The sequence below is a fragment of the Microtus pennsylvanicus genome, chromosome 14 (assembly GCF_037038515.1).
Source record: "Microtus pennsylvanicus isolate mMicPen1 chromosome 14, mMicPen1.hap1, whole genome shotgun sequence".
NCBI lineage: Eukaryota > Metazoa > Chordata > Mammalia > Rodentia > Cricetidae > Microtus > Microtus pennsylvanicus.
This window is the reverse complement of record NC_134592.1, coordinates 1887654-1903320: the sequence shown is the minus strand read 5'-3', so window position 1 is coordinate 1903320 and position 15667 is coordinate 1887654. Positions and strand designations below refer to the sequence as shown.

The window sequence follows — 15667 nt, the reverse complement described above, 5'->3', positions numbered from 1 at the left end:
CTGTTGGGATAACGTGTCGTTACTAGATGAGAGGGGATGGGAATCGTCTGTATTGTGTCTTTTCATATGCTGGATATTCACGGCCTGATGTGTGGTTCATCTGCATATCTACTGTTGTTACATCCTAATGAATTGTGCGGCCATTGTTAACATGTGGTGGCTCCCTTTGTCTTCTCTGTGGTTTGAAGTCCCCTTTATCGGATAAAGCAACAGTTATGCTACATCATTTTCAGCTTTCGTCCATTTAATACAGAAGTCATCTGACTCTCAGATCGTGTTTTGTTTATTTTGTTTTGTTGTTTGTTTCCAATGATTTGTGTTTCTTGGAGACATTTGGAACGTATTTTTTAATTTGCTCAGCCAGTACGTTGCCTTTTTAGTTGTGAGTTAAGACTGTTTCTGTTTAGATTTTATTGGGAGAGGTTTGCTAATTCCCATAATGTTGTCAGTTGTCTTTCTCCTTGGTTGGGTTATGATTTGCTCTCTTCCCCACCCCGCCACCCTCCTTGGTTTACTATGTTTGGTATAATTTCTCTTTTAGCTTTCCTTTGTTCATCTGTTCTCATGAAATTTATTCTTTTCTGTGTTCTCATGATTGACAATGTGTTTGATATTCCTCTAAGCATTTAATGCAGTGTTAGCTTGGTCATGAACTGTCAATTTGTGCTTGCCTTGATTATCTTTGTTTCATTGAAAGATTACTTAGGGCCAGATAGTGGTGGCGCACTCCTTTAATCCCACTACTTGAGAGGCAGAGACAGGTGGATATTTGTTCGAGGCCAGCCTGGTCTACAGAGCGAGTTCCAGGACAGGCTCCAAAGCTATAGCGAAACCTGTTGGAGGAAGGCCACTTGTTCGTCCTGGCCACCCAGAACCGAAATAACCACACAGAAACTGTATTAATTAAATTACTGCTTGGCCCATTAGCTCTAGCTTCTTATTGGCTAACTCATATTAATTTAACCCATTTCTGTTAATCTGTATATCGCCACAAGGTCGTGGCCAACTGGCAAAGATTTGGCATGTCTGACTCTGCCTTCTTCCTCCAGCATTCAGTTCTGTCTTCCCCGCCTACCTAAGTTCTGCCCTATCAATAGGCCAAGGAAGTTTCTTTATTCATAAATGGTAATCACATCACACAGAGGAGACTCCACATCAGAAACCCTGTCTTAGAAAAAAAAATCACTTAGATGGTAGGTGTGGTTCTTTCGGTTGGCAATTACTTGCTTTCGTGGCTTGAAGTGTCCCCTGCTCGCCTGATTTTGGGGCTGCTGATGTTACTGGTGAGTAGATGGCCCCATCCCCTGCAACTTCTAATGCTGCTGTTTACTTAGTTGTTGTTTTAAATACTGAGTATGATATGTGTAGAAAGATTTATCTTTAGGCTTATTCTATTTAAATTTTATTTATTTATTTATTTAGGATTTCTGCCTCCTCCCCGCCACCGCCTCCCATTTCCCTCCCCCTCCCCCGATCAAGTCACCCTCCCTCATCTGCTCTAACAGCAATCAGGGTTCCCTGACCTGTGGGAAGCCCAAGGACCGCCCACCTCTATCCAGGTCTAGTAAGGTGAGCATCCAAACTGCCTAGGCTCTCCCAAAGCCAGTACGTGCAGTAGGATCAAAAACCCACTGCTATTGTTCTTGAGTTCCCATTCTTCCTCATTGTCCGCTATGTTCAGCTAGTCCAAATTTATCCCATGCTTTTTCAGACCCAGGCCAGCTGGCCTTGGTGAGTTCCCGATAGAACATCCCCATTGTCTCACTGTGTGGGTGCACCCCTCGCGGTCCTGAGTTCCTTGCTCGTGCTTCGTCTCCTTCTGCTCCTGATTTGGACCTTGAGATTTCTGTCTGGTGCTCCAATGTGGGTCTCTGTCTCTGTCTCCTTTCATCGCCTGATGATGGTTAATATTCAGGAGGATGCCTATATGTTTGTCTTTGGATTCACCTTCTTATTTAGCTTCTCTAGGAACATGAATTATAAGCTCAATGTCCTTTATTTATGGCTAGAAACCAAATATGAGTGAGTACATCCCATGTTCCTCTTTTTGGGTCTGGCTTACCTCACTCAGGATAGTGTTTTCTATTTCCATCCATTTGTATGCAAAATTCAAGACCCTTTCCCTGGATTTAGAAATTTTGATGTTGTTAATTTCATCAACCATTTTCTATGCCTTTACTTCTTTCTCCCCTATGGATGGATCCCCCCCCCCCCATGTGTGGAGGGTGGGTAATTGAGCTTAGGGCCTTCCATGTACTAGACACGCATTCTATACCGAGTCTCAGCCTTGCCCACGGAGTCTTACGTCTCATCCCTTGATTGTATCCTAGAGTTCTTTCATGTTGGGATCATGCTTGTTTATTTAATCTTCTGCAGTTGATATCTGAGTGTAGTTTTTACCTCATTCTCCATCCCAGGTATTCTGTCTGCTGCTTGGTTGAACCTTTGCTTTTGTGTCGTATTTGATTCATTGACTCTTTAATTGCTGTAATTTTCTATTTTTTCCAAGATGTCTCTGCCCTTTCTCATGAGACTGCCATTTTTAGTGCACACTGCTGGCTTTCTTGCCCCTGGTACTGATTCCCTCGTGTTTCTAGTTTGCCTTCCCAGGGCCTGGACTGGCTTATGTCATTCGTTTGCCCGTGTAGATTGTCTTTTAGGTTAGTGCCACTTTGTTGGGAACTTTTGAGCTTGTCATCGGTACTTTGATACCACAGGACTTTGAATTCACTGGCTGGGGAGTCACAACTTTTTGGAGGCGTCATGTTCCTTTGTTGTTCGTGTTGCTTGTGTGTTTGCATGTTGTGCTTTGTGAGTGGATTGGTGTGGATTTCTCGTCTAATTTTGTCTGGGGATCTTTAGAGTGAGCAGCCCCCTGTGAAGTCCCTATCCCAGTACCACGCAGGAGACAACAGGCTCTCGTAGCAGCAATAATGAGAAAGAGAGACTTCCGCTTATAATACGTTCACTGTCGCCCACTCTGTCCCATCCGAAGCAGTCAGAACTGACAGAGAGTGGTATGAAGTTTAAAGTTATGTAGGGAAAAGTGAAAGTAGTGAGTGAAGGACGTACATAGAGGGGCATGCGAATGCAGCACAGGGCAGAGGCTCACTGGAAGAAAGAAGAAACAGAAGTGGGGAGTATTATGAAGGAAAAAAGAAAATCGAGAGATTAGAAAAAATAACCTAAAAAGTTCCTGATAATGAGAAAGTTGTTGCCAAAAGTTAGGAAAGTCTAAGGTGAGAAATAAAAATATAAATACTGTAAAAGAGAGCGTGGGCCAGGGAGAGATGGCTCCTTTGGGACAGTGTCTCCTTTGCCTGCGGGAGGACCTGAGCTCGGTGTGCTTGTGGAAGCTGGGAATAAACATGGAAACACGAAAGCCTTTAAAGGAGGGACCAAGCTGCAGGGATAGCACATTGGGAGTGTTTGCTGCGTGAGAATGAGGACCTGGGCTTGGATTCCTGGAGTCCCCGTGAAGACTGGGCATTGTGGTGGCTGTATCTGTAATCCCAGCTTAGAGGTGGAGACAGGAGGATTCCTAAGATCATTGGTCAGCTAGGTCAGTGGGATCACTGGTTTTTAGGTTAGATGAGAGACCCTGTCTTAAAAAAACAGAGGTTGGGGAAGGCACTCAGTCTCGCTTCCACACGTACGCAGGCAGGCACACATGCATATGTGGCGGGGCCTGAGAGTAGTACTGGAATGCAGCAGAAAGAAGAGGAAATGCAAGGACCGGAGAAGGAAAATAACAGCAACAAAAGTACTGCCCGATAATGAAAAAATTGCCGTTGGCAAATGACTACAGCTTCCCTAGGAAAAGACTGCAGTCGCGCAGCACGTACTTCCAGAGGGGACTTAGGGGGCTGTGTAGGTGCTCACGGAGGCCACCTCGCCAGTGTTCTCAGAGAACTAATTGTGGCCCTGTATGACCTATTTATTGCTGATTTATGTTAAACTGTAGGGCCTGCCAACCCCAGAGACTCCCGTAGAATGTTTGTCTATGTCCTTAGCTAAAAGGTCAAGCTTTGCAGCTTCCTTCAATCCTAGTTAGAATTCGGCAGTCGGGGCAAGCCCTGCGCATGGTTGCTGTGTGTGGTGCGGTTACTGTGTTCTTTCATTCCCAGTGGGTAAAGCCCGTGAAGGCGCAGCCAGAACAGATGAGAACTCTGGAAGCAGGGGACATGAGGTAGATGTGGCTTCTCTGCCCAGGTATGGGTTCACTCCTGCCTTGAAGCCTCTCCGCTCCCTGCACTGACTTTCAAACCCATATATGGTGTGTTCCTCTGGTAATCATTTGTTAAAATAAATGTTGGTGAGAGGTTAAAAGGGGAAGAGGCTAAAATAGACGGATCACGCCTCTCCGAGTGCTGCTGTAGGGCCCACACTCTGTGGCTGCTATGTGGACTTCCGGAAGTATTGCCTGTGTTTCTTTGGAGCGCGAATTCTGGTAGCTCAGCCGCCAGAGAGGTCTGGAAAGGTAAAGGTGGTAAATACCTCTCAATGAGTTGTGTCGTGAAGTTTGAGGTCTCCCTCTGCTCCCATTAGCTGTGTTTGACAGTTTGACTTCTCTTCTCATGTCATATATGTATATACGGCTTTAATTTATAAAGTATTTAGGGACCACAAGTGAAAGAAAACATAAGATACCTATCTTCCTGACTCTGGCTTTGTTTTTTATTTTTGTTATGTCCAGCCATATCACTTTCTCTGTCCCTTTCTTTAAGCAGTGTGAGAGCACAGATTAGGTTAGCTGTTTGAAAGGACTTTCTGAGGATGCAGTCAAACTGCAGTAAGAATTAACAGCAAGAACAAATGCGCAGACACATAATATCAGATGACGAGTCTGTCGGAGCCAGTCTTGCTGTTTTTAATAAGGTGGGAGGAAACAGTGCACATATGTATCTCAGCAGACATGTGCTTGTTAGATAGACCAGACACGAATCTCTGGGGGTGACTGTCCCTAATGGTGTGCGGTTAATTCTATGGCTGCTCCGACTAACCTCAAGTATGGAAAAGGGGAAGCCTCTGTTTGGGCATGTCAGTGTTCATCTGTGACCCAGCACAGGCTAACCAAACCTGGGGAGCACTGGGTGATAACTGAGCCAAGCTTCCTGCCTGGAATCTTCTAGTGGATCCACTTAAGGATGAGTTCTAGGGGCCCCTTGGCTTCTTAGGGCCGAGTAGCTTCTGTCTTAGGATGACTTGTGTTATCCAGAAGGTAAGGTGCATGTAACTGGAACAGGTTTGGTTATGTCTCCTTTTCATCTGCCAGGGGCCCTCAGCCTAGGGCTCCTGGAGTCTTGCAAGCAGCTGTGATAAAGGATGCGGCACAGCTCCATGCTTAGTGATCCCAGCAGCCTCCATTTCATCTTTCTGTTCTGAATCCAAAACAGATCCCCAAAGAAGTAGCTGACATCTTCAACGCTCCCAGTGATGATGAAGACTTTGTGGGTTTCCAGGATGACGTTCCCATGGAAAACCTGTCAGAGAGCTGTGATAGTTTGGACTCCTTGGAGTTGGAGAAACAGGTAGGAGTCTTTCTTTTCAACAGAAGCCTGCGGCGGGGTTTGGGCATGCCTTCACCTCAGTACAGCCATAAGTAGGCAATGTGCTCAGCTGCTGGGTACCATGTTTCAGAATTTTATCTTCACGCTCCAGAAGCAGGTGAGAGGCCTCTGCATGCTTGTTGCTTTAAAGAGAGGCCATGAACAGTTCTGTCAATGAAGGGATGCCACATGAGTAAATCCACTTTCTCTGTTCCTCCAGCTGTCTGCTGTGGCAAGTGTGTGTTCATCTCCCTCCCCCCCCACACACACACAGCTGGCAGGGAAGGGCCACAGCAGTGAGCTGTGATACAGGTACCACGTACTGGTCCGCACAAGGCTCCGATACCCTGCTTTGGGAGCCTGGGCAGAGTTATTTAACAGTTCTGAGAGCTAGATTCCTGGAGTTTTATATGCACCTGCATGACAATGACCAGTCGGATTATTCAGCTTCCATGACATACTCTCCCGAGGTCATGTGACACTCAAGAACCTTCATTGTCTCGTCGCCATGACCTCCACTAACACCAATCCTGCCTGCCAGGCTCTTGGGCCTCTCTGGTCCTTGTTTGACATTTGACTCTCCTTTCTCTCAGCCTTTTGACCCATTAGCCACCTCCTTCCCCTTTCCAGTCTCCTGTTGGACCTCCCCCCCCCTTTTATGTCCCAAAGTGAAAATTTGATAAGATATTTGTCCCCAAAGTTTGGTACTCTGTGATCTCATCAAAGCAAATCAGTTGCAACTGGTACCATGTGCTATTTTTTTTCAAGTTTTTACAGTTATTAATCCTCTCTAGAGATTTACACCACAGTAGCAGATGAATCACAACAGAACCCTTATACTTTATGCTTCTCGTCAGTACCAATGTACTATACTGTCTCACTGTATCTTCCTGGCTGATTGGGAACTCTGTAGGTAGGCTAGGCTGGCCTTGAACTCATAGACATCCTGCCTGATTCTACTTCCTGAGTGCTGGAATTAAAGGCGAGCGCCACCACCTCCCTAACTTTCTTTACCCTCCTTTGGTGTCCCTTTCTCTGTTAACACGAGATGTCTTTTGATGCAGGCCACACCTTGCATTTCTCTTTGTTCTTATTTTTCTTTGCAGAATTCAAGGACTCACAAGTCACACCAAGGCTAGTTATCTTGCTACCACTACACTGGTTTCTTAGTCCCGGTACAGAGATGGTTGTTGTCTGGCCTGGTCTCGCACCTTTGGGGTAGTTTTTCTTGGATTGGGTACAATTCCTTTCTCCCAGTGAGGGCCATCAAGGGCCGTTGTTTTCTCTGAAATAGTTGGTGGGTCTTGAACTTCCTCATCGGACGGTCTTGATGTGCAGCCTGACTTCTTCCTGTCCCGAGGGCAGCTAAAACTTAGCACAGTTCCTCCCCAGCTTGTTTCCGAGGGCCCCAGTTCTCCGGGTATCCTCATTTCCTGTCCCCACTAGCAGTGCCCAGGAGTTGGTGAAACTTCCCTGTCCTTACACTCCTTCATTTCTCTGCTCTCTGTAGCTGCCCTAACACTCGGTCCTTAAGTGAAACCCCCTTCTCTTCTTAGGACTGAGCTCAGGTTAGTTTATTCAGAACCCCCAGTCTCCCTGTGCATAGGTAGAGAAGGAGCGTGGTGCCTAAACCATCATGTTACAGGTCAGTGACGTGGGCATCTGAATAGACATCTGTTGTTTTTGCTGCTATGACAGTTATGTCCATAGTAGCATCTGGCTTTGTCAGGCACCAGGGCTGACTCCACTCTAGCAACCTTTATTGGCTGTGAGTGTGACACTCGCATTTTATACAGATACTGCACTACTCCAGACTCCAGGGGCTGGTGGCATACAGATGAGACTGAGCCCAGGGACACGGAAGACTTCGCCAAGGTCCCGTTCCAAGTCCAGGCCACCTCTGTCCAGGCGACTCCTCCCTGGCACTTTCTCTTACCTCTTGTGCACAGCACAGATGCTGGCTGCCTTCCCTTCTGTCTGCAGGTCCTCCCTACTGTGATAGAATGTTTATGTCTGCCTCTGAGGACTCGTGAGCCTGTCTGACTCCTCAGATAAGAAACCATACTTGCACTGTGCTTTTAGCTTCCCTGGCCCTGACCTTCAGTTAGGCTGTCCCTTTGATCTCATTTCAAGTGTGCAGCATTCTGCATCACCCATGGGTGTTGACTGGGTACAGTTGGTACACAGACCAGTCCTTGTTCATGTCCCACGAGCTTCAGAACGACAGTTGACTGTGCTGTTTCCTCTGCTTATAGTGTTAACCATAGTGGACACTGGTTCCTTGGTCTTGCCTTGGCAACATAATGAGCAACTTTGAGAGAGCAAAGAGCTGTGTGAGCCTTTACCCAACCATGCAGGAAGGCCGTGTGGTGTAGAGTTGTACAGCCAGGTGGAAGTCAGTAAGCTTGTAGCAAAGCCATTTTAATCCAGTTGGGACTGATCCGGTCACCTTCTCTAGGGTAGAAACTGCCAGGAAGGTAGGAAGGTTGGAACTCACTGCTCTGGGGCTTGGCTTATTCTCTTGCAGGCTCTGTATGGGATTTGGGGCATCTGTTGAGTTTCTGCTTTGAGATCAGTGCATGGGAAAAGCCCCCAGGGTTATCCAGATGTGTCCCGCACTCGGGTGCTTGGAGGGTCTCCTTAGCAGGAGACGGCTGCACTGGTTTCTTTCTTTTGATTGGTTTTTATATTTTGTGTAGGAGTGTTTATTTGAACGTGGATATATGTGCCACTTGCTAGAGGTGGTTCGAAGCCGCCACATGGGCTAGGAACTGAACCTGCATCCCCTGCGCAAACATTGAGCCCTCTGAACCACTGTGGCCTCTCCAGCCCCACGCTTGTTCTTTTATTAATTTCAGCCCCAGACCCTCACCCTGTGGGTCATTTTATCCAGCTGAGAGGAAGGGCATCAGCCTGCGCCGTGTGTGTAGCTGACTCCGGCTCCCTCCCTTAAACGCAGTGTGACTTCTCATGAAGGAACTACTTCTTTTCTTTCTCTTTTTTGTAGCTGCAGCTAACAACAAAGGAAGCAATTTAGCAAACGCATTCCAATTAACCATAATTTATAGGAGACTTTCTTAAGCTCAGAGCGCTAGCTGTAGGCATTTCTTTCTCCACTACCTGTAAGTTTTCCCGCTATTATATATTTCTATCTTACCTTTTCCCCCCAAAGATATCTGAGTCTGAAGAAGTGCATAATTAAAGCTAGAGAAAGGCAGCAATGAACTAAGAAGTGCCAAGCAAACGTGGTGCTAGGAGGGGTCACTCACTGCCTTGCTGCGTTTTGGGACAGGGACCATAGTCCTGGTGCAGTGTTTAACCTTGCAGGAAGCCAAATGGCGGTCTCCTTTTGAGTCTGCCATTCTTCCTGTCTTTCTTTCAGACACTTAGGAGAACTAGACTTCTTTCCCTCTCTGTAGTATTTCCAAAGAAAATAAAAATCATTATTAGAAAATGCCTTTGCTCAGTCTTGCAAGAGAGGAGCCCAGGGTGAGAGGGGTAGAGATTTCCATTAGTCCCCCATGCTTGTGTCATTGGAATGGAGCAAGTCCAATTTCTAGCCATGGGTGAGGGGTGTAAGGGCTTTGGCACCCTCCTGTGGAGAAACCCACCACTGTATTAGAAGGGGATGTAAATTTATCCACTGGAGAGTATCCAGATAGCTACAAGGAGGAAAGCTAGCAAGTAGGTGTCCACTTTCTACAAGTTTCTGTGAAGGCCAACAGCCTGGTTTTGGTGGCTGGGCCAGAAGATTGAATTCCACCAATACTCCCTCTCAGGGCAGGAGTGACCAAGACACTATACTGATTGAGATTTTCTTGTTTGCAAGTCTTCGTTTCTGTAAGGTTTAGAAAACGTGTGCTGTTTATTGTGGTTGTAGTAAAATACACATCCTGTATAATATGTCATTGTAAACATTTTAAGTAGCATTAAACATAATGTATATTGTCTGCAGCTGTCCCGGCTACCAAACTCCAGAACATTCTGACCCAATAGAAAGTCTTGCCCATTCGACAGTAAGTCCTGCCCAGCAACCACTGTTTTTTTCCTGTCTCTTTGTGAATGTGTTTGGTAGTTGATTTTTGAGATAGTGTCTCACCATGTAGTTCAGGGTGTGAATCCTGCCTCAGCCTCTATCCCAGTACCCTCCCAGAGTACTGGGCCTGTGTCACCATGTCTCGCTTTACTGTGCGTTTTTAATTTAGCAGGATGTGTGCTTCCATTCCAAATACCTTACTGAAGAGTTGAGGAGAATCTTCATAGAGGACACGGATTCAGATGCTGAAGAGTTTGAAGGATTTACAGAGAGTGAGCTGAATGTAAGCAGTGACCCAGAGGTAACTGCAGTCCTCTTGCCACAAAGGGGTGGGCTCTAATGTTCCTAGTGCTGTCTCCACGAAGGGGTGGGATGTAATGTTCTAGTCCTGTCTCCACGAAGGGGTGGGCTGCAATGTTCTAGTCCTGCTTTGAGTTTTCCTTTTACCCTGACATGTTACCTTACAAATAAAAAAATCGTATTTTTTATTTTATTCTATTTTTCGTAGTAGAAACCAAACAAATTAAAAATCACTGCTGTAGAACTGGTCCTGCCTGGTTCACGGTACACTCTTCTCCGGAGAAAATCCTCCCTCTACCCCTTGGTGGCCTTCATGGTCTTACCCAGTTTATCTAGAATTCATCTTCAGCTTATTTTATCTATTAAGTCTGTGTAGCATGTTCACTCAGGATGTCTCTTATAGTGTGTGATGTTATATTCTTAAGCTAGAAGCTAATTTGGCAAAAACAGGGTAATGGAGCAAAGTGGGAGAGGCCACGCCTCCTGGTGTGGATTCTGCTAACTATAAGGATGGCTCGGGTCTGTCAGGGTCCTGGGGAGTCTCCTGCTTCTGCATTATGGAAAGGCTTCCTGGAGGTCTCTTTCTTTTATTCTTTTTATTGAGGCCAGTTAGTTTTCACACACCAGTATTTCGGTCATAGGTCATTTTAAATCACCACTTTGCTATTGATGTTGGTGGTAGTGTTTTTGAAACAAGATCTCGCACCACAGTCTAGGTTGGCCTTAAACGCATAGCATTTCTTCTGCATAAACATCTCAGGTACTGGGATTCCAGGCCTGAACCACTGTGTTAGACCATATTTAGTATTTTATTGGAATAGTTTTAGGTTTGTAAAATTAAAAAAAAAAGGTTGAAGAACCAACCCTTTAGGCAGAGACTGCTTGTTTGTTTCCCAGCTGCCCAGACCCATAATAATCACCCAGAAACTATATTAATTGCAGCACTGTTTGACCAATAGCTTAGGCATATTCCTGGCTCTCTTACATCTTATTTTAATGCATTTCTATTAATCTATGTATTGCTACAAGGCTGTGATTTACCAGTAAGGTTTTCTGGATTATTTCTCTTTTGGAAACTACGTGGCGTCTCTCTGACTCTGCCTACTCTCTTCCTTTATCTGTCTTCGGATTCCCTGCCTGACTTTATTCTGACCTGCCATAGGCCAAATTAGCTTTATTCATCAACCAATAAAGTAACACATATACAGGACATCCCACATAATTTCCCCTTTTCTGTCTAATTGAAAAGGAAGGTTTTAACTTTAACATATACAAAACAGTTATCGAGCAAGAATTATAGCGACAATATTAAGTCCATTTACATTTGGCAAAATAAGGAAAATACTCTATCATCTATCTTTATCAGTCTAAAGCTTTATATCTAATTTATCCTTTATCATAACTAAAGAAAACTATAACTCTCCATCTTCAAATCTTCAAAGGCCCCAGAGGATATAATATTACCTAAGTAAACAGGAAGTACATTGTAAGCAACTTCCAAAACTCTGGAATTGACAGAGACCTCTAGCTGCCTGGACAGTCACCCAGAGGTCTCTTGTAATATTGGGGCATCCATCTTCAGTCTACAGGCCCATAGAATCCAACAGACTTTTCCATTAAGAAGGAAATTTGAAAGACAGTTTTGCCTATATTGGCAGTTTCTCAGTCACTTTTTTTTTTCTGTAAATGCCTGGCATACTCTTTTATGAAGCAGGAACCCTGAAGGACTGTCTCATCTTCTTTAGGCAAGTTTAGCAGTCATTTCTCTCTGTGTCCTGTATGTCCAGTTCATACAGCATACCATCAAGCAGTCCAGGCAAGGGCAGTTTCTTGCCCAAAATGGCTAGCCTTGTCACATTGAAGGCAAATTCTGTAACGAGTTTCTTCAATGCCCATCAACTTCTCTGAAGTAATTGGTACTGCCAGGAGCAGACATGCCTGCCGAGAAAAGTCTGTTTTTTAACCTTTTAAATGCCATATTCTGTAGGTCTTTGAAGTGTGGAAGATTATCTGTATCACTGAAATATATCTGTGCACATGTATAAAACCTAACTATCATGACTGCAAGTTTGACTATTATAAATGACTATTAATCTGCAATTTTAATTATACATTACATTTTTAAATGAACTAAGCATAATATCTTAAACAAGAACAGAAGTACATATAACAAAATTGACCATAAATTTGTATCAATAGACCAAGATCCATACCAGTGCAAAATATTCATCTCTATATCATAATCTTCCTTATTTATTTGTTATTTAAAAATTGACTGTGACCATTAATCACTTATAATCAACCCCTTTTAAATGAAAACAAACATTTAGAGACAATTATTTTGGAAATTTGGGCATGTTTTTTTTTCCAAACTATTTTCTGTTGTTTGTTGGGTGAAGTGCTTTTAGGGGTTTATGGAGACTTTTTTGGGGGTTCTTGTTCCATCAAATCACATTAGCCTGGAGGGAACCCATCTGTGGAAACAAAAGCAGAACCTCTTTTCTAAAGTAACATTTCTTTAGACTCAAATTTTGAAGTCAAGATACCTTTAAAATATATGTTGGTTTAGCTTAGCAGCCCCCAGAATCAAATGTCTCTCTGCAGTTGAAAAGTTTTTAAGAAAACAGTTATATACATAATCCAGACTTTCTGTGTATATTCCATTTTTACGTGGCTTATTTTCTTTACTCCTTATCCATGTCTCTCTGTACTCTTATATTACTCTTACTGTCTCTTTAAAGACATTGCTTTATTGTCCGCTATGTTCAGCGAGTCCGGTTTTATCCCAGGCTTTTTCAGACCCAGTCCAGCTGGCCTTGTTGAGTTCCCAATAGAACATCCCCAATGTCTCAGTATGTGGGTGCACCCCTCGCGGTCCTGAGTTCCTTGCTCATGCTCTCTCTCCTTCTGCTCCTGATTTGGACCTTGGGATTTCAGTCCGGTGTTCCAGTCTGCTGAGAAGTCAAGATCAATGACACTGGGTTTTGATCCTACTGCACATACTGGCTTTGTGGGAGCCTAGGCAGTTTGGATGCTCACCTTACTAGACCCGTAAGGAGGTGGGAGGTCCTTGGACTTCCCACAAGGCAGGGAACCCGGACTGCTCTTCGGGCTGATGAGGGAGGGGGACTTGATTGGGGGAGGGGAGGGGATATGGGAGACGGTGGAGGAGAGGAGGCAGAAATCTTTAATAAATAAAAAAAAACAGAAAAAAAAGACATTGCTTTAGTTTTTAAAACTATTTTTTATTAACTGTACTCTTTCTTCTCTCTCCCAAGTCTATGAACATTTTTTAAAACACACTGTGTCCCATTCAGAGGTTTATTTTTGTCTGAATCTGTCTTTATAGTGTATCTGAAATCCTTTTCTGGCAAGGAGCACTGTAAAATGGTAAGCAGTATGGTTGCAGCAGCCCTGGATGCTGGCTCCGTCTCTCTCAGTCTTTCAATAGGAGGAGGTGTGTTTGCCCCCAGCTCCAGAACTGCCAGGTAGGAGCCATGCTCACCACCAGGGACTCAGCAGGTCTGAGTCACACCATCAAGCAGTTTGTAACAAGCTGCTCACAGGCCGCATTTAAGTGCAGGACCTCCTGAAGGAGCCAGAGTTCCTTCTACCAGCACGAACCAGGAAGTGGCATCTTAAAGAAGCCATGTTTTTTTTTTTTTTCTGCTAACACTAAGTCAGGAAGACGTCTCTTAAAAAGCCACCAGCAAATAAGAGTCAATCTGAAAAAATGCAGCTACCAAGAAGCTGAGCTTAACTTCATTGTTTTGTGTCTAGAATTCCTTCTCAAGCTCTGTTTTTGTGTGGATGTAGTTGCCTCTTGTAGGCACACCGTTTGTAGGTGCTCATTCCTTTCTTGACCCCAAGACCTGAAATAATCACACAGAAACTGCATTAATTACAACACTGTTTGACCAATACCTTAGGCATATTCCTGGCTAACTCTTATGTCTTTAATTAACCCATTTCTGTTAATCTATATATCACCACGAGGCTGTGGCCTACCGGTAAGGTTTTCCGGCATCTCTCTCCTTCAGCAGCTACGTGGTGTCTTGCTGACTCTTCTTAGTCTTCTCCCTTTATCTCTGTCTGGATTTCCTGCCTGAGTTTATTCTGCCCTGCCGTAGGCCAAAGAAGCTTGATTCATCAACCAATAAAGCAACGGATACACAGAAGGACTTGTTCCATCAGAACCCCTGCATGCTTTGATCTAGTCTCCCTTCATATGATTGCCATGTGTTTGTGAAACACGGGTAAAGTTAGTGTACTAACTACACTTTTAGGAGGAGTTAGCCCTTGTTTTCATTGATGTGTCCTTTGAATCTTAGGTTCCGGTCCCAAGAATCACACAGCAGTAAGCCTTTCTTTTTAATTTTTAGAATTTATATTTTAACTGATTTGTAGAAATTAGGTAGAATTTTTTTTAAAGCATTAGTGTTTAATGCTAACTGAATAATGGAATATTTATCTGAAAATAAATATACCACTTCCTTCTTTGCTGGTAAGGTGAGGTTAGTTTATGCCTATTGGATGTTACCAGCTCTTACACAACCTTTAACACACAACCTGTAGAAAGACAATCAGTGCTAATGGTGTCTTTCTCTATCCCTGTCCTTTCCTCGGGCAAATTTTAGGACTGTAAGTCTTGGCCGTTGGCCACCTCCTGCATGGTAAGTGTACCAGCTCAGACACCCTGCTCTGCCCTCGATTTTCACAGATGCTTCAGATTTTCACCAGCAAGACACTTAAACTCTCTCAAAACGTGATGGTTTCCCCTCTAAGTGACTTCTTTAACTACTGTTTTTGAGCTCAGTGATACCTGGTTAGTCAAGGCGTTTAGGTTTCTAAGGAGGGAAAGTAAATTGTTCCCCAAGCTCCCTCTGTAGACTCTACTTATATCACACCCCGTATACATCACTGCTAGTGGAACTCAGTGTAGGCCCACTCACAAACTTGAGTAGGGAATGCATTGAGGAAAAGTGCTATTGGCTTTCTGTCACTAAAATACCCAAGGATTAACTTAGAGAGAAAAGGTTTACTGTGTGGCTCATGGTTGGAAGGTTTCAATGCATCACCAGTTAGCTCTGTGGCTTTGTGTCTGCCAAGTGAGCCGGGAACACGTGGTGGAGCCAAACTGCTCACCAAGGCCCAGAAGCCAAAAAGAGCAAGGGGGAGAATGGGTTCCCACCATCCAGCCGGGAGCATTGCTGCCTGTGCCTGGCCTCCCACTGCATACACGCTAGCTGTGTACCCTTGCAGTCCATGGAGCTGCCCGGTGCAAGGCAAGCGCAGCCACAGTGCTGACTTTAGGCATGTTTCTTCATCTCTTATTTCTCCTACGGGCCAACTCAGATTGGGGATCATTTTGGGGAGCCATTCAAGAAAAATTTCAAAGAAACTTTGGATTGAATATTTAAACCTCTCTCTATCATTTCTCAGAGTCTTCAGTTCTCAGAGGCCCCGCACTGTCACCTGGTGACATTACTTCATTACTGCCTTCTGTTTAAAGTGATTGGTCCTCTAAGACCAGGCCAGGTCATAGACTGTAGGTGTGACTCCCCAGACTTTCTGGTTTGTGGGGAGACTTTGTGCTGAGGAATTGTCTGCCACAGCCTGTGGAGTTGTCTGCTTTCACTGCAGCCCACTGTGGCGTGGTACAGGGAAGGGAGGGCCCATCATGCCCTGAGGAGGACGTCCCCCGGTCCACCCTCGTATCTGGTCTTCGGGCTGCCCCAGGATTGACTTTTCCTCTCACCTGTTTCTATCCTGAGTCCACTGA

The 15667-nt window shown here is 44.6% G+C and overlaps 1 protein-coding gene across 5 annotated transcripts in view; it reads left to right on the top strand.

The window, feature by feature from the left end:
- Positions 1 to 15667, top strand: part of Cdca7l (cell division cycle associated 7 like) — a 39109-nt gene that overhangs the window by 16106 nt on the left and 7336 nt on the right. For 3 of the 5 annotated variants that reach the window (XM_075947538.1, XM_075947536.1, XM_075947540.1), the window contains exons 2-3: positions 5397 to 5531; positions 9755 to 9886. In XM_075947538.1, the coding sequence (XP_075803653.1) occupies positions 5397 to 5531; positions 9755 to 9886 (267 nt within the window). The remainder of the gene's footprint in view (positions 1 to 5396; positions 5532 to 9754; positions 9887 to 15667) is intronic. The other 2 variants (XM_075947537.1, XM_075947539.1) reach the window with 2 other exon arrangements.